We start from the raw sequence: 27,522 nt of genomic DNA, 5'->3' as shown, positions 1-27,522 counted from the left end.
CCCAAAATAGCTCCTCAGCGCTCCTGCGTGGTTGGGGACAAAATTACCATATAGCGCTCCTGCGCGGATAAAGAACCAAACAATACCAGCGCCCCAGCGCGAGGTACGGAAAACAAAACAAAGCAAGACAAATGCGCTCCAGCGCGGTAGAAACAAACACAGCTCAAAGCGCTCCGGCGCCGTGAACCGAAACCAGGAAACTGCGCTCCAGCGTGGTGGGTGTCAACAAGGCTAATGCACTCCAGTGCGGGGAGAAACCAGATCAACCTTCACGACGCTCACAGCATGGCGAGTCCGCTTGAGGTTTGATGAGCTTGGCTCCGGTATGGTCCTCGTTCTCAGGTTGCCTTCTGGAATACGAAGCAACGACTCCGGCGGGAAACGCGCTGTTTAAGCGTTTTCCCCCGGAAGTGGTTTCCTGACCTGTTGCTGGTGTTGCAAGACTAGACCGGGACTTCACTTCCGCCCGGAAGTGAGGCTTCCGATCATTCTGTGTGTGTATTAGCGGACGGAACGGGAGCACCGGCAAGCGCCGTAACCATGACAGTACCCCCCCCCAAAACAGGTCCCCCCCCGACACTCCCAGAAACCCAGAAGGGAGAAGCAGGGCGAGGGCTTAAGGGGTGACTCAGATGAAAAGCCCGGACGAGAACGGGAGCATGACGAACATGGGACAAGGGCTCCCAAGACCGTTCGTCCGGACCATAACTCTTCCAGTCCACCAGGTAGAACAGCTTACCCTTGGTACAACGGGACCCCAGGATGGCCCTGACCTCGTACTCAACATGGTCCTCCACCACCACCGGAGAAGGAGGAGAGGGAACAGAGCCACCAGAACGGACCGGCTGCAGAAGGGAGACGTGGAAAACAGGATGGATCCGCATATGCGGAGGAAGAGAGAGCCTCATAGCCACAGGGTTAACCACCTTCTCAATGACAAAGGGACCCACGAAACGGGGCAACAGTTTCTTTGGACCATGTACGTTGAGGTGCCGAATGGATAGCCACACCTGGTCTCCCACGCAGTACACAGGTTCCTGCTGTCGATGAGCGTCTGCGTGTGTCTTATAGGTGTCTTTCGCCTTGGCCAACTCAAACCGTGCTTGCTGCCATAGTCCGCGCAGGGAAGCGTGATAGGCCCGTACCGTCGGCAACAGGCTGGCCCGGGGAACCTCCCAAGCAGAGGAGCGAGGATGCCGTCCTTGGAGACAAAAGAAGGGAGACATGCCGATGGCCGAGTGCCTGCCGTTGTTGTAGGTGTATTCCGCCATACAGAGTACTTCGGACCACTCCTTTTCGACCGTAAGCAGCAAACAACGGAGGTACTGCTCCATGGTGTGGTTCGTCCTCTCGGCCTGACCGTCGGTCTGGGGGTGGTACGCCGAGGACAAGCGCACTTCCATCTCCAGGATCCTGCACACCTCCTTCCAGAAACGGGACACGAATTGCGATCCCCTGTCCGTTATAACCACCGAAGGAATGCCATGGAGACGCACCACCTCGTGTACGAAGATGGAGGCCAGCGCCGCAGCCGTGGGCAATTTCAGTAAGGGCACAAAATGTGCCATCTTCGAGAGATGATCAACGATGGTGAGAACCGTGGTATGCCCCGTCTTGGTGATGGGCAGTTCCACCACGAAATCCATGGAGACGGTGTGCCAAGGATACGGGGGCACAGGAATGGAACGCAGAAGACCCACAGGAGGCTCCGATCTGTTCTTACTTAAAAGACAAATGGTACAGCTTGTTACATGGTTCCTAGTGTCGGGTACCATAGTAGGCCACCAAAACTGTCGTCGCACGAGCTCAAGCGTTTTATGAAAACCAGGATGGCCGGATAGGACATGGTCGTGGCACAGAGCGACTGCCTTCTGCTGACTGGGTAACCCAGGCAGGTACAGCCTATCTCCTCGGTATAATAAGCCATCCACGCAAGTCACCCCTTTGTGTTCATTCGCCAGGGCCTCCAGATCGCAACGCCTCGCGTCCTCTTCCACCTGAGCAAGGAACTTGGAGGATGTTACCGCACCCTGGAAGCGTGTCTCTGGTAGTATGGGAGCGGGCTCAGTGGGTTCGGCCTCTTCGTCGGCCTCTCCTAGCCGTGAGAGGGCATCGGCTTTGGCGTTTTCTTTTCCAGGCCGATACGTGATCACAAAGTCATATTCATTGAAGAACAGCGTCCACCGCAGCTGTCGGGCGGTGAGAGCACGTGCCGACCGTAGAAACTGGAGGTTTCTGTGGTCTGTGTAGATGGTTACAGTGTGTTTTGCGTCCTTTAAGAAGTGGCGCCATTCCTCGAACGCGGTCTTGATAGCCAGGAGCTCCCTGTCGGACACCGTATAGTTGCGTTCCGCGGGTTGGAGTTTCTTGGAGTAAAAGGCTACCGGATGCAATTGTCCTGTGCTGGTGTTTCGTTGGGAGAGAACGCCCCCTAAGGCGTCTTTGGAGGCGTCTGCTTCCACCATGAAGGGCTGCTCCGTATCTGGGTGCACCAGCACCGGGGCTATGGTAAAACGCCTTTTTAGTTCTCGAAATGCGTTGTCCGCTTCCTGATCCCAACTGAAGCGTACTCCTTTGCGCAGCAAGCGGGTGATAGGAGCTACCATCTCTGAGAAACCTGTAATGAATCTACGGTAGTAGTTAGAAAAACCAAGGAACCGTTGCACCCCTTTGACGGACTCCGGGGGAGGCCAGGAGAGGATTGCTTCCACCTTTTTGTTATCCATGTGGATGCCTGCGGGAGTAATGATGTGACCCAGGAATTCAACAGAGGTGACGTGAAAAACGCTCTTCTCCAGTTTCACGTATAAACGGTGGTTTCCCAGCTGTTGAAGGACGGAACGGACATGTTGTACGTGTTCCGCAGTGGATTGTGAAAAAATCAGGATATCGTCTATGTAGACCACACAAAAGATATCTATGAAGTCCCTCAACACCTCGTCAATAAAATACTGGAACGCTGCGGGGGCGTTACAGAGACCGAAAGGCATGACCTGGTACTCGAATAGACCAAACTTCGTCCCAGGCAGTTTTCCGTTCGTCACCCTTTCGGACTCTGACGAGATGGTAAGCACCCCTCAGGTCCAGCTTAATGTAAATGGAGGCGTCTTTCACCCTTTCCAGGAGATTGGTGATTAATGGTAGGGGGTAGCGATTTTTTATGGTGATGGCGTTCATCGCACGAAAGTCAATACAGGTCCTCAAATCGCCCTCCTTCTTCGACACGAAGAAAAGAGGAGAGGAAACGGGAGATCTGGAATGGCGGATGAATCCGTTGTCCAGATATTCGTCCAGGTAGGACCGAAGGTGTAGGTTTTCCTTCTCCGTAAGGGAATAAATTCTACTGCATGGCAATGTGGAACCGGGAATCAAATCTATTCGGCAGTCGAACGTCCGATGTGGTGGCAGCGTGTTGGCCCCTTTTTTGTCGAACACGTCAGCTAGGTCCTGATATTCCTCTGGTATCGCTACTTGGGAAACCATCCCCATTCCATGTGCTGGTAGCGATCGCGCTTGTATGGAACGATCTTCCAGGAGGTTGTTCGTAGCATAACAGAGTCCGCAACAGTGTTCTGAGTCTAAATGTATCACTCTGGATATCCAATCAATGCGGGGGTTGTGCTTCACTAACCATGGCAATCCCAAAATCACCTTGAACTGAGGTGCGTCTATGACGTCAAAGCAGATAGACTCGGCGTGGTGATTGGCAAAGGACATAGTCATGAGCTCGGTTCTATGCCTGATAGGTCCGGAGGTTAAGTCCGTTCCGTCAACAGCCGTGACGTTTTCGGGTTGGGCTTTGGACACTCTGTTTATGCCCAAGGCACTCGAGAATCTGGCGTCTATGAAGCAGCCTGTTGCACCGGAGTCCACCATTGCAGTTACCTGCCAGATTCTTCCCGCCGGATTCTGTAACGAAACGTCCACCACCACGTGGTGACTGCCGTCGAAAACAGCAGGGATCGCTAAGGCGTCATACGAAAAACCCAGAGGACGGATCCTGTTGTCTACTGGGTTTCCTCGTTTCCCGTCCTGTCCACCTTGGTGACGGGCAAGGCAAAAGGTCTTCTGCCCCGAGGTTTGGATGGCTTCACCGGGCATTCCCTCACGAAATGTCCGCTTTTCCCACAGTACAGACATTGGTTCTGCTTTCTTCTTCGTTCTCTTTCTTGGTTTGACAAGGGCCCTCTTACACCCCCGATTTGCATGGGTTCCGTGGCCTCACCCTGGGGAGCGGTCTCCTCTCTGGCCTTCTCCGTTCCCTTTTCTCCGAAGGACAGGAAACGGGTATCACCGCCTTTTCCCTTTTCGGTTCGTCGTTCCTGGAGCCGGAAGTTCATCTTCACCACTAGGTCGATAAAAGGACCTATTTGCTCCGGGGGGTTGGGTAACTGGGAGATGAGATCCTTCAGGTCGTCTCTTAAGCCCCGGTAGAACACCGACACCTTCTTATCCTCAGGCCACTGGGACTCGATCACTAGCCTGCTGAACATGGTGATATAGTGAAGTAGGTCCTGGTTGCCTTGTTTTAAATTAAGCAACTCATTGTCCGCTGCTTGCACAAAGGTGTGACGAGCGAACATACGTCGCATAGCTTCCTTGAACGTCGGAAGGTGATGTAGCATGGGGTCATCATGTTCCACCAATGCGATGGACCACTGAGCTGCGTCTCCGCCCATGTAGGACAGAATGTAGGCTACTTTTGATGCATCATCGGGAAAGGCCGCGTTTCTGGCCATGAAATGCAAGTGGCACTGATGAATGAAGATGCCATACTTGGTGCTGTCACCGTAGAAGCGTTCAGGTGGTGCCAGCTGTACGGGATGAGGGGTGACGACCTGTATGGCGGTGTTCGGGTTGGTGGCAGTGGAGGACCCCCCATAGGTGAATGTCGGCTGTCGTAGGAGGCCTTCTTGCATGACCCTGGGGCTAGGGGTAGTACCCCAAGGACTGGTGACCCCAGCTGCCATCTGGTCCTGCAGAGCGGTAATGTCGTGGCGTAAGCCATGGTTTTCCGCTTGCATGGCAGACAGCATGAGGGCTATGTCTTGTAACGTGACCTCTGGGTTGCCCATGTCGTCTAGGCAGAATGAATAACGTGGGCTTCGTATTCTGTCGGGTAGCCCACAAGGCTTACCTCTGCTTGTGGAGTGATTCCGCAGAGACGACAAGAGCGCCCGTCCCTGTACCCACCTGACCCTCGTGGAAGGTAGAACCCAGCAGGGATGAGATGGACGCAGGGAAGGGAGCCAGAAGGAAGGTAGGGGGTTGGGAGCGTAGGGTTCTCGAAGACGACTGGAAAGGAAGAACAAAGACCCAGCTTAGTGAGGGGACCCCAACTCCTTCGTCTACACACCCCGTAATCCACACACAGAAATGCTCGTGTCCCCCCTTCGGAAGACTTACCAGTGCGCAGCAGTCCACGAGTCTTAACGATACTGGCAGCCCAGCGAGGCTTTCCTGATTCAGGTGCTGGCCTGCGAGCTCTTTCGTCAGCAAAGAAGGCGCTCCTGCGCGTCTCGTGTCCAAGAGTGCTCTTACACCAGAGGCACTCCTGTAAGGCACACGTTCCGCTGGACGTTGCTTGACACTGGGGTATTCTGACCCACAACAGCGTCAGTGCAACGGAACTCCAAAGTCAAAAGAAAAAGAACCCCCCAAAATAGCTCCTCAGCGCTCCTGCGTGGTTGGGGACAAAATTACCATATAACGCTCCTGCGCGGATAAAGAACCAAACAATACCAGCGCCCCAGCGCGAGGTACGGAAAACAAAACAAAGCAAGACAAATGCGCTCCAGCGCGGTGGAAACAAACACAGCTCAAAGCGCTCCGGCGCCGTGAACCGAAACCAAGAAACTGCGCTCCAGCGCGGTGGGTGTCAACAAGGCTAATGCACTCCAGTGCGGGGAGAAACCAGATCAACCCTCACGACGCTCACAGCACGGCGAGTCCGCTTGAGGTTTGATGAGCTTGGCTCCGGTATGGTCCTCGTTCTCAGGTTGCCTTCTGGAATACAAAGCAACGACTCCGGCGGGAAACGCGCTGTTTAAGCGTTTTCCCCCGGAAGTGGTTTCCTGACCTGTTGCTGGTGTTGCAAGACTAGACCGGGACTTCACTTCCGCCCGGAAGTGAGGCTCCCGATCATTCTGTGTGTGTATTAGCGGACGGAACGGGAGCACCGGCAAGCGCCGTAACCATGACAGATCTAGCTTTTTGCCATATCTGGTGTAATTCCGTTCATTGGTTCGGGCTGTAGTCATGTTCAAAATCCCTGTGGGAAATTGCATCGAGAAAACATGTTTTTGGACTCCACCCCCCGTTTTTCTTGGCCCGCACTTGACAAATCACTCCAAAACTTTCCAAACAGCAGCTGAAGTGAGTGGAAAAGTAATTTTGAAAATGCCTGGAATATTCATCAAACGGTGCCAAAGATTTAGGAAAACAAAAATGCTTTTCCAATAGAAACCAGGTTCTAACCATACCATAGAATAAAATAAAAAAAACAATCCAAAGGTTACGTGGGCATTATTGTCAGGCTCAGATTAAACATGCACAAAACCAAAAATCCAGCAGTTATAGTTACCTGAGCTAATTATAACTTATGCCTCCGCAATGCACTGCTTATGACCTTACATATTACACCACTCATTTTTTTATATATATCTTTATTTGCATTTTTTAATAAAAGTAACAATATACCTCTATGAGGTAGGGATCTGTTATCAGCTGCAGGTGCGATAAATATCGTCATGTATAATGTACATATATGATAAGTTTTAGTCAATGCCAGTTTTCAAATATCAGGTAATTGTACATGGTATTATAAGTGTCATGTATGGCAACAGTCTTATACATTATATAAGTCACACCCATATGGCCATTGGGATGACAGTGTGTACGTCTTGCCCTATCTCAATGTTGTTGTTCATCTGTGCACTCATCTGGCATCTCTCATGATCTGCCGTACCTTATTGATCATTTCGGGAATATAGTTTGATGCAAATTGGATACAGTTAATAACCAAACTATCAAAAGAGAACAACAGGACCAAGAGCAATCCATCACATCTAGGTCTTTTTACATAGAAAATGTAAACTATTATCACATCTAAGCTATGATATGCTCGCCTCTCCTCCCTCTCGATTCCTTGGTGTGAGGGGTGACCGGATCACCCCCTTCCCCACACATATTACACCACTCATGACATGGTCAGTGACATTAATGATGATATCACTGATCTCAAATGACATTACTGATGACATCATCCAGTGAGTGTAAGTGTTTCGTAAATGTTTCTGAGACTTAAAGATAGATACTAAGCTACTGTATAAGTTAAATTACTATTCTTTCTATACTACTGAGTGATACTATTTCTAACATAGGTCCTCTCAGTGGCTATATAACTGTATCAGTGCGTGAGTGAGGGTTTGAGTGGTTGCATGGGTGTATGAGTGGTGTGTGAGTGGCTGTACGGATCTGTCAGTGAGTGTGTGAGTGGCTGTATAGGTCTTGCAGTGGGTATGTGAGTGGCTGTATGGGTTTGTTAATGGGTTTGTGAGTGGTTTTCTGGATGTGTGAGGGGTTATCTGGATGTGTGAGTGGCTGTGTGAGTGGTTGTATGGATGTGACTGGCTGTGTGAATGGTTGTATAAATCTGTGAGTGGGTGTGTGAGTGTTTGTATGGGTGTATGACTGGTTGTATAGGTGCTTGAGGGGTTTTGTGTGTCTGATTTGGTGTGTGAGTGGTTCTGTGGATGATATAATCAGTGATGTAATTTGAGATGTCATCAGTAATGTTGTCAGTGATATCACTGACCAAGTCATAAGTGATGTAATATGTTAGGTCATAAGCAGTACATTGTGGGGGCATGAGTTATAGTTAGCTCAGGTAATTATAGCTGCTTTATTTCCATGGTTTTTGCGTGTAAAATTTGAGCCTAACTATAACGTCCCTGTAACCTTTGTTTTTTCCAGTGAATTTCAAAGGCTTTTCAAATTCCATTTCTAAAGTATTATGTCCCTCTAATGTTTTTTTTTTTAAATTAAATTTGCAGGTTTAATTTTTAATACTAATTGTATTACAATTTAATTTGATTTTTTTATTTAGATTTATTTAACTTTAGACATTCTTTTCTATAAATATACATTATATAGATTTAGAAACATAAAAATCACGTATGTACTGTTAAGTATATTAAATTGTTTTAATGTGAATAAACAAATGTCGCTTTAAAAAAATATTTTTGGGGGTACAGTGGTACCTTTGTGGGCCTGTAAACATAAACAAACTACTTCACTATGGTTTTTAATCCCGAGCATGTGAATGGAATGAATCTGCGAGTTCAAATCCTCAGATTTGTTGCACATTTTATAAATTATTTCAAACATGTACACCCCTCAATTTTCATTATTGACATCAGTGTGAACATATTTACAAGTATCTGGTTTTCAACAAGTTTTGCGATTCTACAAATCTACGTACATTATTTGAGAATTCGCTCAAAACCACACCCAACCCTTGACTTTTGATTGGATATGTGAGGTTCCCACCCATGTACATGGAAACCACACTCAAAGAGAGTTTACTAGTGAAGCCTCTAGAAGGAGGATTGAGAACCAGTGGTGCTCTGCTTTTACAGAATGGCTGAAGCTTCATCTTCTATGCAGGAAGAACACCGACAACCTCTTCACAGAAAAGAAAGTGATGTCTGGAAGCACTTTACTATACCTTCTGAGGAAAAGAAGGTAACAGCAAAATATGTGCAGTTCAATACTTGTGGCAAGCTGTTATCCAGAGGCACTGGAAAGACGTATTCACATGGGAAAAGTTCCATGTGGGAGCACCTAAAAATAATTCATTAAAGGGTCTAAAATCGGATGATGTGAGAGAAATCAGGTGCAGCAGGGCAGTCGCCCTCTACAGCAGGTTTGGAAAAACCATCATCCATACCAGCTGCCTGTGGAGAATTGAGTGATATGGTTATTCACTGTGTGAAATTCCATGTGCTTGTCACTGTAAAAATGTCTTCTGTGGGTGCATTCATGGATAGTGAAGAGGCATAGATGTTAACTTTTTTTCTTTTGCTTCCAGTGACCATACAATGTTTTTTGAAGACTGAAGCCAGTTGCTTCTTTACATTTCCCCATTTTTACCCTTTTTACTACCCTGTTCACGTTTTGTTCAAAAAAGAAAAAGAAAAAAAAAGTTTTAAAAAACTGTTTAAAAAACTCATCTACAAAAAAACCCAGTTCTCTTTAGAACCACCACCTGGTCATAAAAGGAGCTTTTTATTTATTTGAAAAGATTTATAGACCGCGAGCAAGGCCCCAAAGGGTATCAGAGCGCTGTACAGAATTGTCATCATCAAATATACAAAACATAGAGAAAGGTAAGTGAAGTTACAACCTGTTGGAAAACATTCATTAATAGAGAGTAGTGTGTATCAAAAGAGCCATAGAGCTCTCCGACTAAAACATCATACAGTAGAAAGAACTAAGATGTGCGATGTGCATCAACGAATATTAACAAAAAGGAAACGAGCAAACAAAAATCGACAGCTGATGCAGTTGAAGGAGCTATTGATGAACAATAAAAAAAGACAGTAAAAAACAAATCGTAGAACATCAGTGAAAGTACTTTGAGATTATGGTTATTAGCCCATGTGCCCACTTTTGCTTTTCGTATCCCTTCCGCTGTGCCCATTTTTACTTTTTGTATCCCTTCCTCTGTGCCCATCTCGCCGTTTCCCCCTTGTGCACCGCCCCCTTCGTTGTCCCCTTGCCTCTGCTTCCCGCCGCTGCGTCCCTGCGGCCCGCCCCCTCTTCTCCCATTGGCCGCCCCGCTCCCACCTCCCAGCTGCTCCTCCCTCCCTCTGACCCTCATATGGAGGCCGCGCAGTGGGCGCGCCGCTGGCGCACCGAAGGTGCGCCAAAGGCAAGCCCGTCTGCGCCCGTCCACGCCTGGACCGTGCCCAATGCCAGAACCCCTGGCCCCAGCCGATGCCAGGGCACCCGACTGAGATACAACACCACCACCCTCATCGCAATCAACACCGGACGACCTGCCGCCTGCCACCGAGCCACCCCGAAGCGCACCCACGGACCCTTCTCCTGTCAAGCCTGCAAATTCACCTGCCTCCGAACCTGCACCCCGCCCACCAAACACAGCAACAATAACAACAACCACCTCAAGTGCATCCTCCTCAACACTCGCTCCGTCCACAAACACGCCGTCGAACTCTGGGAACTCCTTGATACGACAGCACCAGACGTCGCCTTCCTCACGGAAACCTGGATGAACACCTCCTCGGCCCCCGACATCGCCATAGCCATCCTGGACGGCTACAAAATCACCCAGAAAGACTGCATCAACAAAACTGGAGGAGGAATCGCCATCATCTACAGGAACACCATCAGCGTCACGACCAACGCCGAAGACACTCTCACCGCCGCCGAACACCTACACTTCCAGATCCACACTGACTCCCAGACCACCCTTAGAGGAACACTCATCTACAGACCTCCGGGCCCGCGCACACAATTCAGCGAAACCATCGCCGACTTCATCAGCCCGCACGCCCTAGCCTCACCAGAGTACATCCTCCTTGGGGACCTGAACTTCCACCTGGAGAAAAACAACGACAACAACACCACCACCCTGCTTGACAACCTCGCCAACCTCGGACTCAAGCAACTGGTGGACACGCCCACCCACCTCGCTGGCCACACGCTCGACCCCATCTTCTCCGCCAGCAACCACGTCTCCTTCAGCCACTCCACCGGACTACACTGGACCGACCACAGCTGCATCCACTTCACCTTCAAGAAGACTACATCCCACCACCACACGCCACAGATCCCCCACAGATGCTGGAGCAAAGTCACCACAGTCCAGCTGACCACTTCGCTGAGCCAGAGCCCACTTGTCAACACCCCGGACACCAACGACGCAGCACACAATCTCGCACAGTGGATCACCAACTGCGCCGACGACCTCGCCCCACTAAGGAAACCCCCAGGCAACACTGGCAACAGAAAACCTCGTGGTTCACAGACGCCCTCAAAGTTGCAAAGAAATCATGCCGAACCCTCGAAAAAGCCTGGCGCCACAAACGGACATCAGAAAACATGACAGCCCTCAAGAGCGCCACCCGCGAATACCACCAGATGATCCGCACCACCAAAAGGACATCGTTCAAAGAGCGGCTGGACAACAACACCCACAACAGCAAGGAACTCTTCAGCATCGTCAAAAAGCTCTCCAACCCCAGCGCCAGCAACAACGACGTCACACCGTCGCAAGACCTCTGCAACTCCCTCGCCACATTCTTCCACCGCAAGATCGCAGATATACACAACAGCTTCGGACCTCAAACTCCGCCTCCAGCAACCAAACCAACGACCCCCACCACCATCCTCAGCGCATGGACCCCCTTCAGCACTGAAGACACCTCTCACGTCATGAACACCATCCACTCTGGCTCCACTTCCGACCCATGCCCTCATCATATCTTCAACAAAGCCGACACCATCATCGCACCCCACCTCCGGAACGTCATAAACAGCTCCTTCACGTCAGCCATCTTCCCTGAAAGCTGGAAACACGTAGAAACGCCCTTCTGAAGAAACCCACGGCGGACCCCAAAGACCTCAAGAACTTCCGCCCCATCTCTCTTCTCAGCAAAAGTCATCGAGAAGACCGTCAATAAACAGCTGACTGCATTCCTCGAAGCAAACAACTCGCTCGACCCATCCCAGTCCGGATTTCGAGCCAACCACAGCACCGAGACCGCCCTCATCGCAGCCACTGATGACATCAGAACCCTAATGGACAACGGAGAGACAGCCGCCCTCATCCTCCTGGACCTCTCGGCAGCCTTTGATACCGTCTGAAACCGCACCCTAATAACCCGCCTCTACAACACTGGAATCCGAGGAAAGGTCCTGGATTGGATCACATCGTTCCTCTCCGACAGAACCCAGAGAGTCCGACTCCCTCCCTTCCGCTCAGAGGCCACCAAGATCATCTGCGGCGTACCCCAAGGCTCATCACTCAGCCCAACCCTCTTCAATATCTACATGAGCCCCCTCGCCACCATCGTACGCAAACACAACATCAACATCATCTCCTACGCCGACGACACCCAACTGATACTCTCCCTCACCAAAGACCCATCCACCGCCAAAACCAACCTCCAGGACGGAATGAAAGATGTCGCAGAATGGATGAAGCACAGCAGTCTGAAACTCAACTCGGAAAAGACGGAGGTCCTCATCCTCGGACAATCCCCATCCACCTGGGACGACTCCTGGTGGCCCGCGACGCTGGGCACCGCACCGACACCCACGGACCACGCGCACAACCTGGGATTCATCCTGGACTCCTCCCTCACGATGACCACGCAAGTCAACGCAGTCTCATCCTCATGTTTCAACACCCTGCGCATGCTCCGAAAGATTTTCCGGTGGATCCCCACCGAAACCAGAAAGACGGTCACCCAGGCCCTCGTCACCAGCCGACTGGACTATGGGAACGCCCTATACGCAGGAACCACAGCCAAACTTCAGAAACGTCTTCAGCGCATACAGAACGCCTCCGCATGACTCATCCTCGACATCCCTCGCCACAGCCACATATCCGCCCACCTGAGAAACCTGCACTGGCTCCCCATCAACAAGAGGATTACGTTCAGGCTGCTCGCCCACGCACACAAAGCGCTCCACAAAATGAGCCCCGAATACCTCAACAACCGCCTCTCGCTCTACACACCCACCCGCCAGCTCCGCTCCACCAGCCTCGCCCTCGCCACCGTCCCACGGATTCGTAGAACCACCACCGGAGGAAGATCGTTCTCCTACCTGGCAGCCAAGGCATGGAACTCCCTCCCCGCACACCTACGACTGACCCAGGACCATCTCACCTTTAGGAAACACCTCAAGACCTGGTTATTCGAGCAACAGCAGCACCCCTCCCTCCCCTCAGCGCCTTGAGACCCTCACGGGTGAGTAGCGCGCTCTACAAATGTACTGATTGATTGATTGATTAGCAAAACACCCGAGCATGATCAACGCATTAACGTTTGTTCATTAGTAGACTTTTAACCAATTATTTAAAGGAAGAAGTGGAGGGATTTGATCTGATCTCAGATGGCAAGGAGTTCCAGATTCTTGGAGCCATACCAGTAAACGCACGGTTGTACAATCTTTTCTTTTTTAATCTTGGAGGTTTCAGGAGAAGGGTGAACGTACTTCCAAGGTTCCGGCTGGAGCCAGAGAGCTCAAGCTTGTTAGCTAGGTAGTATGGAGTATTGGGGTGTATGGCTTTATGAGTCAGGCAAGCTATCTTGAGTTGCATTCTAGCTTCAATAGAGAACCAGTTTAGCTGCAAAAGGTCAGGAGAAATGTCATCAAATTTCCTAGAACCCGTTATAAGTCTGGCTGATGCGTTCAAGGTAGCTCTGAGTGGGGCCAGGCTAGTTTTGGGAAGACCTGTGAGGGTTACCAGTCCATATTCCAATCTAGGGATAATCCGAGATTGAACCGTTGGCCAGAGATCTTCGGGGGGGAGGAATGGTTTGATTTTCTTCAGTGTGTTGAGTTGGAAATAGGCTCCCCTAGTAGTAGCACTGATGTGCGCTTTCATATTTAGGTGTTTATCCAAGGTGATCCCTAAAGATTTGTCGAAGTCTACGACGTGAGGTATGCAGTTTTGTGCCGTTAGGTGTTTAATCCAGTCAAGTGCAGGAGCTGAGTGATTAGGTGGGGTGATGAAAAGAAATTCTGTTTTGAGAGTATTTAGTAGGAGATGGTTCTGAGCTAACTATTGTTGAGTTTGGCCAAGTGCAGCATTTAAAGATACAATATCCTCTAGCAAGGAGATCTTCAAGTACAGTTGCGTGTCGTCCGCATACATATGCTATTGAATATTCGCTCTATTCAGTATGACCGCAAGAGGTTCCATAAATAGGTTGAAGAGGGTGGGCGATAGTGTAGAACCTTGGGGGACTCCAATCAAGACAGGGGTACTGGGCGCGAGGACATGGTTAACTTTGATCCTATGCATATGATTGTGAAGGAAGGAGGCAAACCAGTTTAGGACCGGGCCCAAAAAACCCATCCTATGTTGTAGGAGATCGATCAGGTTTTCATGATTGATGGTATTGAAGGCTGAAGATAGGACTAGTGGGATCAGGAGACAAGGGATATTTTGGTCAAGGGCTCTCACGGGGTCATCAACAATGTGAGTTAGTGCCGTTTCAGTGCTGTGCCCTGCTCTGAATCCTGACTGATGAGGATCCAGGAGTTGGTATTTCTCAATGTGGTTGCAGATTTGCGAGTGAACGCATTTTTCAAGCAATTTTGCTAGAGTCATACTGCTGGTGATAGGTTGGAAGTTGTTGGATCTGATAGGTCCGCGTTGGGCTTCTTAGGAATGGGAGTGACTTGCCCAACTTTTAGGCATTCCAGTATCTTTCCCTGTAAGAGGGATTCATGAATGATCCTGGACCACATAGGGAGAAAGGCTGATATTAAATCTTTATAGAGCTTGGCGGGTAAAGGATCACCAAAATGGTTGGAAGGTTTGATGGATGTCATGTTGCGAAGTATCTCAGTGCAGTCTGGTAGTAGAAAACTGGTCCAAGAGGCGTTGTTTTTGAGAGAGCTGTCCTAAAGCGAGTATATTGTCGTGGATTCTGCCACCTCCCCTGATCCTGCGGGCGATAACTTGGATAGCAAAGTTGGGGTGGTAGGTAATAGCTCCAGCTCTATTTTCCTTTTTTTTTCAGCGAAGTGAGCTGTAAAAACATCACCATTAGAGAACAGGGATAAGGGAGTAGAGTTCTGATTAGAGGATTGGTTAGATTGTTCCTAAATGATTTCAAAGAGTTTATTTTGGTCTGTTTTTGGCTCCGTCTAGTTGAAATCTGAAGTGTTAGGTTTTCGCCAAGCGTATGTGTTTGTTGTAAACGCTCCTCGCTTTCCTCAATTGAGAGAGATTAGTGGTGGAAGGCGAGTTTCTCCAGAGTGTTTCAGACAGTCTTAGATTGCCCCGTTCATCATTTAGGGCACCATTAAACCATGGTTTAGAAACTTTGACTGGGATCCTTTTGAGCTGTTTCGGAGCAATAGAGTCAAGAATGTTAGAAAAGGTGTTCATGTAATGCTCAGAAAGATCGCCAAGGTTGGTCAAATTAGTGGGGGGCTGTAGTCTATCTTTAGTGATTGCAGTTATCATGTTAATGTCGAGGTCTCTCATATTGCGAGTAATTTGTTTCGCTTTAAGGGGTTAACCCTGTTGAACCAGTCTCTTGTCTAAGATGAGAAAGGGAATTTGAAAGTGATCAGACCAGTCACAGGGTAGGATTTCTCCTATTTGTATGAGATTGTCTTTGGCAATGATGAGGTCTAGAGTGGTGCCTTTTTTGTGAGTAGGACCTTTACAGAGCTGTGAGAAGTTGAGGTCAGAGAGGAATGTCTTACAGGAATCGACAATAGGATCGCTTGTGTCATTCCAATGAATGTTGAAGTCTCTAAGGAATATGTGGCTGAGTTGATCGGAACTCGAGCTAATGGCCTCCATGATTTGCTCTATGAAGGCTAGATTATCGCCAGGAGGGTGATAGATCGAATGAAGCACACAAATCTTCTTGCCTTTGTTCCAGATTTCAGAGACTAGCTGTTCACAGGAGGATAAGACAGTACATGAAGACTGTTTACCTGTGAGGTTGGAGCGATGAATGCAGGCAATGCCCCCTCCTATCCTATCCAGAGCTAACTCTGTGTTTTTAATGTGTCAGTGACTGTATCGGTGTGAGAGTGGGTGTATCAGTGTGTGAATCAGTGTATGCCTGGGTGTGTTATTGGATGCATTAGTATTTGGCTGGGTGTGTCAGTGTGTGATTTGGTGTATGCCTGGGTTTGTAAGTACCTGCATTGGTGTATGTCTGGGTGTGATAGTGTGTGCATCACTGTATGCCTGTGTGTGTCAGTGTATGTATCAGTGTATGCCTGGGTGTGTTATTAGATGCATTAGTATTTGACTGGGTGTGTGAGTGTCTGATTTGGTGTATGCCTGGGTGTGTGAGTGTCTGTATTGGTGTATGCCTGGGTGTGTCAGCGTGTGAATCAGTGTGTGCCTAAGCGTGCTATTAGATGCATTAGTGTTTGGTTGAGTGTGCCTGTGTCTGCTTTATGTAAGCCTAGCTGTGTCATTTTCTGTATTGATGTGTGCCTGGGTGTGTCAGTGTACGCATTGGTGTGTCCCTGGGTGTGTCATTGTATACATCAGTGTGTACCTGGGTGTCGATTATCTCTGAGTGCACCAGGGTTAACTCTGGAAGGTAGTCTGGTCTCACCTGCAGATTAACAAGCTAAAGGGGTGTCTAGTGATCAGGGCCAGGAGTGCATGAGTAAAGAACAGACTGGAAGTCAATCATCAAACACTCCGGAAGGGGTAGTAACTATGCTATTACAACATCAGCTACACTCGATGTTAATCGCCGATCCCCCTTCGCCAGCGGCAACACGGAAAAGAAAGACCCTGTGACTATGCTTATGCCTATAAATGAGCCCACCCAGGGCCTCCAGGGGCCTTTTGATCACTGCATTGATATGGAAAACCCCTGTTGGACATCCTTTTAGGATAAATTGACAGTTACCGTAAATTAACTGTTACTACCCCCTAAAAAGAAATTGGCCAACCTGGAGTGCAAAATGTAATCTATCATTTCCTATCTACCTAGTATACAGTTAGTAGGGGATAAGAAGGTACTATCTAATGATAATATGCCTGTGGGGCCTGGGGGGACGGGCGAGCAACCCGGTACGAGCCTAGTATCTGGTCAAATCTCATCGAATCTGAGGACAGGGCTCACTAGTATGATGCCCACGCAGTCATCCACTGTAACCCCAAGTGCTGTTGCTCAAATTGATAAATAAACATCTATTAATCATGATCACCCTCAAGAGCTAGTATCTATTAACCCGCCCCCTGCATGTTGCCGGTATGTGGCAGTCTTGGTTAATGTTCACCCTTTGAAAACAGGTGATAGAGAGTCTGCAGAAGGCCTAAAGAACAAAGTGGTCCATTGGCTTAGCTCTAAACATTTGTTTTTACCAGCTAACATGCACCAAATCTTATTTACACGAAGGTTGAGGTGGATTGGCTCACAAACAAAAGTCTTTGAGGGGGATTGTACTGTTGGTAATTTTAGAAACCATAGCATAGTAGGTGAAATCCATGGAAAGGCAGCATCATTACCACAGGTTGGGCGAAATGTGGCAGTTTTTCCACTAGGGTTTTTCTATTGCCATCTATGAAGTAATAATCTTTCTTGTGCTAACATTCGTGCCAAAACGCAAAACGTACAGGTACTAAGACCACTCTACCCATGTCATCCACACCCTCATGATCAGTTCTTGTCAATCAGATACCATGTACTGAGCACTCTTAAAGACAATGACTGACTTAGTCGTATAGACCATAGTCCAGAAGACTCTGGGAATCCCTGCAATGTGGAGGTATCCAAGGTACCGGAGTGTAATATGTACATCAATGGCAGTAAATGCAGTCCTGAACTAGCTATTGTGTATTGGAAGGGTGCACCCAAGTCAAATTATACTAATACCATCCGGGAGACCTGCCCCACTCCCAGTACAGCATTAGGTGTGGTCGTAAATACACGCCCACATAATGATGATGGGAGAGGAAAATTCCGGTTTGCTACATGGAATTCGAATGGGCTTACCAAAAAAATAGGGAACATTGATTGGATTAATACTATATCTGAATTTGATATCCTATGTTTGCAGGATACTTGATGTACTAAACCGGTTTATGTCGAAGGGTACTCATCATACTTCTCAGAAGCAATATCCACACATGTTGGATGGGCAAAAGGGGGGCTCATGAACCTTATCTCTAACAAAATCCCGATAATCGTAAAAAATAAATCTGATCAGGATCTACTTTTTCTAATACTGTAGCTGAAGAAAAAGGGTGAGAATGATCTGGATTTTAATAAACTTTTATAATAACATTTTTGATTATACCCATAGTAGGTTCATGACGGCCCTTGACCACTGTCTGGAATAATTTTTAAGTATTATTAATATTAACTGTATATTATTATGAGCAGGAGATTCTAATATCCAGGCCTGTACATTATCTGATACCTGGGCATGTGGCTATTCAGACCAGACCGGGAGAGGGCGTGACCACTTCTGTCATAATGAATATGGCGAAGCCCTAAATTTCATTGTTGCCAAATATGACCTACAACTCCTATGGTGTGGTTCTGATATTAATGGAGAATAAATTCCAACTTTTATTGGGAGGTCATCAGCCACTACCATTGACCATGCCCTGATATCCGCGGTAGCTAATGCCTTGTGTGATACACCCACTATAACCTCGGTGGCCCTATGTGATCATAACCTGACCTCATTACCTCTGCACTTTGGGGCATGCGGTGAAATTTATTAACCATAGCAAATAACATCAATGCAAATAGGCCAACCAGAGTAAGTATTAACTGCTACCATGCTACAAAAAGAAGAACCATAGGGGAATTTAATATTGTCTGCAGGAGATTATTCTGCCAAATTGTCTAGTTAAAGAATTTAATGATACCTCCAGCTCTATAAAATCGTTTTTAACCCACCACCTGAGCAGGGTAGGGTTTACTAAAAAGGGATGTTTCGACTCTGCTTGCACTGAAGCACATCGAGCTCTTAAACATGCCCTGAATAATTCCCCGCTGGATACCTTGATTATTAAGACACGGCGTCTCCAATATAATCAGCCTCTGGACGCTAGGAAAAAAACATTACAGACTAAAGCATGGAATAACCTTGCCCTTGCGGCAGAGACCAAGAATACCAAGCTGTTCTGGGACACCGTGAATGTGCCATTCCTAAAAAAAAAAAGAAATCCCAGAGTTCAGCTGTAATGTCCCTTGTGAAAGTTGGGTATTCCACTTCTCTAAAATCTTGAGACAGAATATTGAGGATACAACAAATATGGAAGATGATTGGGGGGGTAGTAAAACCTGATATTTCTCTTGAAGAAGTCTGCAACGGGAAGGACTCCGGGGCCAGATGGAGTGCCAGACAATGTCTATAAATCTTCCCCTGATCTCTGGGGACCTCCACTGACTAAGGTTTTTAATTCCACGCTGAAGGACAGAATTCCATCCTCCTGGGAGACATCTATTATTATCCCAATATTTAAAAAAGGGTACAGAGCTGATCCCAAAAATAATCGCCCAATCTCACTCCTAGACTCCTCGATGAAGGTAATGAGTAGAGTCATATTACTAAGGCTAGAGGACTGGGCATCGGAACAATCGATTCATCCCTGGTCCAGTATGGTTTTACAACAGAGGTGGGGACTGTGGAACAATGTATCAATCTTGAGCTTTTAATAGGGAAATATACCAGTGCAAAAACAGGTTTCTATATGCTTCACAGACTTGAGTACCGCCTTTGATCTAGTAGATCATAATCTATTATGGGCAACACTGATTTCTATAAGTGCTTCAAGACCAATTGTGGGCTTCCTCTCACGTCTTTATGAGAAACTATCTACCCAAGTTCGGTTCGGCCCACAAGGGGAATGCACGCCAAAATTCAAAGTGGGGTGTCGCATCAGACAGGGCTGCGTCCTGGCACCACTGCTGTTTTCATTATTTATTAATGGGGTGGATAGCATCTACAGTCAGTACAGGCTGATGCTCCCAAGGCTGCAGGGCTTTCAATACCAGTGCTGCTTTATGCTGACGATGCAGTGCTCCTAGCTAGAACACCTGTAGGTCTGCAGAAACTGATGAACGCTTTTGGCAAATATATGGTTAAAAAAAATGATTATAAATAAAACTAATATTTTACCATGGTCTGTGGTCAAAAGTGGAAACAATGCAGAACATTTTGATAATATCTGAATAGACTCAGTAAACTCTTTTTGCTATCTGGGTAGTTCATTTGCAGACAACAGCTCATGGTCACAGCATATACTAAATACCAGAGCCAAAATGAGTGGGGTCCACCAGGGGATTTTTACGTTTTCCTCTAAATTGGGTAGTAGACCCATTAGGGAAATGGTAGCTATTTATAAAGCTAAGGGTGTGACTATTGCAACATATGGAGCTGGCCTCTGGGAGCATGCAAATGGCCATTTATTACAAATTGAGGAAAATAAATTTCTAATACGACTCTCATGTCTGCCACCTAGTGTATCTAACGCGATAGTTCATAACGAGGTAGGCCTACCGTTTCTTGAAGACCATCTTTTGGTGAGACCCTTGTTATTATAGAGATCACTATGGGCAAGGGGAGAGACCAGTCTTACGAGAAACATTATCCTCGACTGCCTAGCCCTGGATAAGGCCCTAAATATACCCTGGTTATCTTGCATTAACTCTTGCCTTAGTAAATTGTTTAATCTGTAAATCTGGTCTGATTCTACCCGGTATACATCACTGTCTAAGATTAGAATTAAAAATATATTTTTTCAAACCAGGCTGAGTCAGACGATGAACCTAAACCAGCTGTCATATTCTGTAAGTCCTTGGATAAGGAGGAGGGGGATAGCAACTAACTTGCATATGTAACCAATTTGCAGCACTGATTTGTGATGTCAAGGCTGAGATGTGGAATCGTCCATCACCTTGTTGCTTTCCCCTTTATGAAGTCCTACCCCTCCGATATACTTTTTTGTCCATGTGACGGACAGAGTAAACAGAACACCATGCAATTTTTACTGTTCTGCAAATTGTACCGGATTCCTAGGCTACTGTATATGAAACCTATGCTAGTTGCCCAGAATATTAGATCCTATAAAGCAACAATGAAATACCTGGTGTCATTTTGCGATCCCTCTTTGTGCTACCATATTGCACTTTTTATACTGAATGCTATGAAAATTAGAAAAGCCTACTGTAATGGATAGCGAACTATTATTTACGTTTTTATCTTTTTTAATCAGGTTTATATTTCTGTTGTCCAAATCCAAGTGACCATCTGTATAATGAATTGTAGCAGACAACCAATTGCTTAATTTATTGTGTTAAACTGCATTAAGCAATTTGGAAATTTGGATGATGTGACCGGGTTTTTTATTGTTGTATTTTGATATTGGTATGAGTTTTTATTGATGTACTTTTATGGTTGTTTTTATTTTCAACTGAATAATGTTTATGAACGAACGGCTGAATGTGTCAGTGGATGCATCGATATGTGACTGGAAGTATCATTGCCTGTATGAGTTTGTGACTGGAAGTATCATTGCCTGTATGAGTAGGTGCCTGGGCATCTCAGTTTCTTTATCAGAGTGTGGCTGGGTGTATCAGTAGTTGTATCATTGTGTGCCTGGATATGTCAGTGGCAGTATCAGTGTGTCCCTAGGTGTGTCAGAAGTTGTATCAGTGGGAGCCTAGGTGTGTTAGTGGCTGTATCTGTGATTACCTGGGTGTGTCAGTGGCTACATTGGTCTGTGTATAAATGTGTCAGTCACTCTGGGTTTATCAGTGTATGGCTGGGTATGTGAGTAGCTTTATTGGTGTATGTGTGTGGGTGTGTGAGTGGGTGTATCAGTGTATAACTGGGTATATGAGTCATTGTATTTTTGTGTGACTTGGTTTGTGAGTGACTATGTGTGTGAGTGGGTGTGTGAATGGCTGTATGGGTATATCAGTCTCTATAAGAAGCTGTTTGCACGTATACATGGGTTTGTGACAGATTGTATAGTATCTTGAGTGGCTGCATGAGTGCATGTGTGGGTGTGTCAGTACCTGTGTAAATGACCCTATAGGTGTGTGAGTTCATGACTGAGTATTGTATGGGTGTGTTTGTGAGCCATAAGTTATGTTAGTCATATACATATTTATAACTTTACAAATACATTTTAATGACACATTATAAAACAATTTAAAGCAAACAATTAACAAATAACCATAACCTAAATCATGCAAGTATTTACAAATACACTTTTGTGCACAAGTATTTCAGGAAGCACAAAAAAGTGATGTTTTGAAGCAATACCTCTTTGCTGTTCTTTCAGTTTTATTTCTGTCTGGTATCATCTGTTTTTATTCAAAATCTCCATTCAGAACTCCTGCAAACCACCTCCTCTCTCAGTAGAAAAGCAGGTAAAATGGCTACCCTCACCATGTGCTCTTACTTATGCTGCTCTAGTTAACAAATCACAGGCTTCCTTTCATCTTTCTTTTTTGTTATGCCACATCTAACTGGTCAGTATTTCTTTAACTCATTCCATGTTTCTGCAAAGAAGTCCAATATTGTTGTTTTTTCCCACAAATCCGTGAATCCTCTGTGACGCTCATCATGGCCTCAATTTTTCTTTGTGGTGGATTCATGGGTCCGTGTGGGATCTATGACTGGATGTGAGAGTGTCTGAGTGGGTATGTGAGTGGATGTTTGAGTGTCTGAGTGACTTTGTCAATGGGTGTGTGAGTGTATGAGGGGTCTGCGAGTGGCTGTGTGAGTGGCTGTTTGAGGCAATGAGTGGGTGTCTGAGTTGGTGTGTGAGTGTCTGAGTGGGTCTGTGAGTGGGTGTGAGTTTGTCTGTGTGGTTTTATCAGTGGGTGCCTGAGTGTCTGTATGGGTCTGTGAGTGGGTGTGTGAGGCTCTCTCAGGGTCTTTGAGTGGGTGCATGGGTGTCTCTGTGGGTCTGTGGGTACGTGTGTGATTGTCTCTATGAGTAGCTCTGTGGGTGTGTGACTAGGTATGTGAGTGTCTCTGTGGGTCTGTGAGGAGGTATGTGATTGTCTCTCTGGGCCTATGAGTGTATGTGTTAGTGTCTGAGTGGGTCTGTGAGTGTGTGCGTTTGTGTGTATATATATATTTTTTTATTTTTATTTTTTGTCATTCACGGCGAGCTCCGTGGTTCCATTGTGGAGTTACACTGGGGTCGTGATGAGCGCCTTGAAGGCACCATGGATCTCGCATGTAGGAAAAAAATTCTTAGGCAACTTTTTACCTAACATGACAACTTTTGCTACCTCTGTTACAGTAATATTGGGTCAGGTAGCCTCTACCCTGACCCCTACATCCGTTTTAGCCTCTTTTTTCAGCCCCAGGGTCCACTTCCCAACACATAAAATGGCACCTGCAACTTTTTTCTCAGTCTGTGGACAGCCGATCAGGGCCTAGCTGTGGAGCGTGGATCCCGGATTCTCCACGAGGGAATCCGTGGAGGATCAGTGTCCCTAGATATCTATATTTCTTTTTCCCTTAATATTTCAAAAGCTACAGAATGGATTTACACCAAATAACAAAAAGGTCATTTTCGGAACCAAGACCTACCTTTCTGCCAAACTTGGTGTAATTCTATCCAGCGGGTCGGGTTGTGGTCGTGTTCAAAATCTCTATGACAAACTGTGTGGGGGGAAAAAGCACTTTAGGACCCACCTTTTTTCTTGGCCCCTGCTTGCCATATCACACCGAAATGTTCAACACTGCAGCTGAACCAACTGTCATACTGATTTTGAAACTTTCCTGAAGTTTTGTCAAACGGCGGCAACATTATTGGCAAAACAAAACATGTTTTCCCTATGGAAACTAGGTCCTAACTATAACTACTTACTGGTGACCTATATAGAAATATATAGATATATAGATATAGATCCATATAGATATATAAATATAATACCTACTGGTGGTCACCAGTTGGTATAGTTAGGACCTAGGTTCTATAGGAAAAGCTTTTTTTGTTGCCAATAACTTTGGCACCGTTTGATGAATCCTCACAACATTTTCAACACTAGTTTGCCACTCACTTTAGTTGCTGAGTTGAAGGTTTTGGGGTACTTCATCAAGCCAGGGCCGAGAAAAAGAGGGTTCACAAATGCATTTTTCCCATTGGGCCTTTGGACATGACCACAGCCCGGACCGCTGGACAGAATTACACCAATTTGGCAGAAATCTAAATCTTGGTCCAGAAGTAGCCCTTTTTGTGATTTGGTACTAAATCCCTTCAACATTTTTTGGAGTTATTAAAGAATAAAGAAGTTTATATTCTAGGGATGGGAATCCTTTGTGGATGCACTAGCGAAGGATCCACGGATCTGGGGGAAAAGTAAGGGCCTGATTGGTTGGCCGCAACTTGAGAGGAAAGTTGCGGACACCATTTTCTTTCTCGCATTGGGCCAGGAGGCGTAAAAAAGAATGAAAAACTGGCATAAGTGGCCAGGTCACAGGTATCATGAACCCATGGGAGAGATAGAGGCACACCAATTTGTTTTTTTCAGTCAATCCACAGATACACTGCTGCGCTCAGTGTGTCCCCCTGTATACAGTCATGAACGATCCATGGATCCAGAAAACAATTTTTTTGTAAAAGTACCCACACACCAATACTCACTGCACACGGCCGAAGGCTTTGAGCGGTGTGGGATTGGGTCCATGCAGGGGAGTTGGCCGCAAGGCCTGGCCGTCAAAGACTATGCGCGCCAGGGTTTGTATTAACATGCGGTAATTAGATATTACTTTACGGAAAAAAAACCCATAGAAATTCACTGAAAAAAACAAAGGTTACAGGGACGTTATAGTTAGGTTAACATTTTACCCATACATAACCATAGAAATTCAGCAGTTATAGCTATACTTATAGTTATTCATACATGTAACTAAACTATAACTCGTGCAGTTAAGTGACTTTAGGCAACAAGTTATAGTTTCTTAACATAACTAATGCAATAAGTATAACTTCAACCTATTATGTCACTGTAACCTTTGTTTTTTTCAGTGACGAGCTATATATATATATATATATATATATATATATATATATTATCTACTGGCGGTCGCCAGTAGATAGTTATAGTTAGGACCGTGTTTCCATAGGAAATCTGAAAATTCTATTTTGAATAACTTTGGCGCCGGTTGACGAATCCTCGCTATTTTTTCAAAATAGGTGGGGCACTCCGCTCCGCTCCTACCCTGAAAGTCTCGGGGTGATTAGTCAAGCGGGGGCCGAGAAAAAAGGGGGGTCCCAAAACGCGTTTTGCCCATGCATTTTTCCATAGGGACCTTTAGTCCAAGGTATAGCCCGAACGGCTGAACAGAATTACTTGAAATTTGGCAGAGAGGTAGTCCTCAGGTCAGGGATGTGCCTTTTGAATATCTGGAGTCAATCTGTTCTGTAGTTCCTGAGAATATTTCAGTTAAAAGTACATATATATCTATAAGCGCGCACCGTGCGCGTACGGTAAGCATACCGTATGCGCACGCTGCCGTGCGCGAGCGTAATTCTGATTGGTGGTTACATGACAGTAAACATTCCAGTCGGTCGAAATCAGGAAGTGTCGGCCGCCGTTTTGTGTGTCTCACACTAAAAAACAAAGGTGGAGAACGTGAAAAGGGGGCAAGGTAGAGTTGCAAACCCTTTGTCAGGGGGTCCAAAAAGGACTCAGAAGTGTGAAAAATACATTTTTATTTTTTTTTAAAAAGAATCGCGTGGTACGCGTACCGTGCGCGTACGGTAAGCGTACGGCGGAAAAAAAAATAAATAAAAATAGAATTAAAAATCAAATAAATACATAACTTAGCATTTAAAAAACCGTACAAATTCACTTAAAAAACCATAGGTTTCACACACGTTATAGTTAGGAATTAGCATTTAAAAAACCTTGCAAATTCACTTAAAAAACCATAGATTTCACACATGTTATAGTTAGCTGGACATTTCCCTCGTAAAAAACCAATGAAATTCCCCCGTTATAGTTAGTGCAGGCAACTATAACTCACGCGATCGCAATCCTCTGCTGATGACGTCAGATATTACATCACTGATTAAATATGTGTCTTTCTGAAAAATAAATATTTGTAATATATGTATAGCTAAAGATTAATGGAAGAAGACATGGGTAAATAAGTGTCTAAATACAGTGATGTAATATCTGACGTCATCAGCAGAGGAGTGCGGTCGCGTGAGTTATAGTTGCCTGCACTAACTATAACGGGGGAATTTCATTGGTTTTTTACGAGGGAAATGTCCAGCTAACTATAACATGTGTGAAACCTATGGTTTTTTAAGTGAATTTGCAAGGTTTTTTTAAATGCTAATTCCTAACTATAACGTGTGTGAAACCTATGGTTTTTTAAGTGAATATATATATATATATATATATATATATATATATATATATATATATATATATATATATATATATATATATATATATATAATGCATACATATGTATAATTTCAGTGCAAAAATATGTTTTCATTTATCTAATATTAGTTCCTATGGGGTTGGGGTATTTTATTTACCTGGCACAACTGATTTCTGAGGGCGCATGTTGTAGTACCTGTGAGTGTCCATGTTTGGTTCTTAACTTATTCCAATACAGGAGGTTTACACCTTTAAGGTGTCATTAACTTTAGAAGTGTAATTGTGGATAGTAATGGTGTTACTCTTTTGTGGTTGTATGTTCTTGTCACTGTTTTGTGGGTGTATGTTCTTGTCATTCTAGAAACACTGTTTTTGTCTCTGTCTCCAGGCATCGTCGGAGACTGGAAGAACATTTTCACTGTTGCCCAGAATGAGAAATTTGATCAGGAGTTTAAGAGGCAAATGTCGGGGACCACCCTGTGCTTCCGCACCTACATTTGAGTGTGTTCTTCAGTGCTCCGTCCATATGAGTCATTACTCTCCTCTTCACTGTGCCGTTATTTGAGTCTTCTCCTATATGGACCACCACTGTACTTCCTTTTACTGCATCTGTGCCAAGTGTTTTCCAATACAAAGTCATGGCTGAGGCGTTTCCCAATCCACTTGTTGCACTGTGTGTTATACAGTCTTATCACTTCTCTCAATCAGTACTTCATGTAAGGATGTTTCCATAAACATGCTTCTGGCTTGTTGTGAGTTTCCTCTACTACATTTGCTGATCCAGGAAATGTTGACGTGTTGGCTCACTCTCAATAGCGCCTTGACAACCACAGCTGTATGCCTGCCATAGCTCCACAACACCCACAGAATCATACCCACCATAGGATGTTGACCCTCAAATGTCATACCAGCCAGAATTCCATTTCCTCTTACTGATAGAGTGTCACTGTATTAAATGTGTAGACTTCCTGTTTTTTGTGAATTCATTGTGAATTCTGGAGAGTTTTTTCAATGTTAACAAAAATTGTAAAAATCAGTGGTTATCAGTGTTTATTCTTATCTCTTCATACATAATCATGGTGTTTTTCCAGTGCTTATAAATAAATGTGCTTTAAATTCCTTCCTTTTCTCATTCATTCCTACTATCAGTTGTTCCTACAGTCTTTCCTGCTCCTAACTCCCTTCTTTGTACCCTTTCAAGTAACTTTTCATGATTCCTCTCAACTCTCTGCCTAGTTTCCCAGTACTGAAATACCTCTTTCTAGCTGTCCAGGCCCACCCCATGTCAAGGACATGCATGTATGGGTATAGTTCCCAGGCCAGAAAAGGTCAAGAGAAGGGGTTCTGGAAAGAGACAAATGCCTATGAGAAAAAGGACCAAGAGGACTAG

General features: G+C 45.9%; 1 protein-coding gene across 8 annotated transcripts in view; it reads left to right on the top strand.

Annotated features, from left to right (window-relative positions):
* The window catches only part of LOC146811885 (sulfotransferase 1B1-like), a 445,124-nt gene extending 417,872 nt beyond the window's left edge, over positions 1 to 27,252 (top strand). For 7 of the 8 annotated variants that reach the window (XM_085618842.1, XM_085618847.1, XM_085618840.1 and 4 more), the window contains one exon: positions 26,521 to 27,252. In XM_085618842.1, the coding sequence (XP_085474968.1) occupies positions 26,521 to 26,633 (113 nt within the window). In that variant the 3' untranslated portion in view covers positions 26,634 to 27,252. The remainder of the gene's footprint in view (positions 1 to 26,520) is intronic. The other variant, XM_085618841.1, reaches the window with a different exon arrangement.
* Positions 27,253 to 27,522: the final 270 nt, after the last annotated feature.

This window comes from Triturus cristatus, chromosome 7 (genome assembly GCF_964204655.1).
Source record: "Triturus cristatus chromosome 7, aTriCri1.1, whole genome shotgun sequence".
Taxonomy (NCBI): Eukaryota; Metazoa; Chordata; class Amphibia; order Caudata; family Salamandridae; genus Triturus; species Triturus cristatus.
This window is presented reverse-complemented; position numbering and strand designations above follow the sequence as displayed.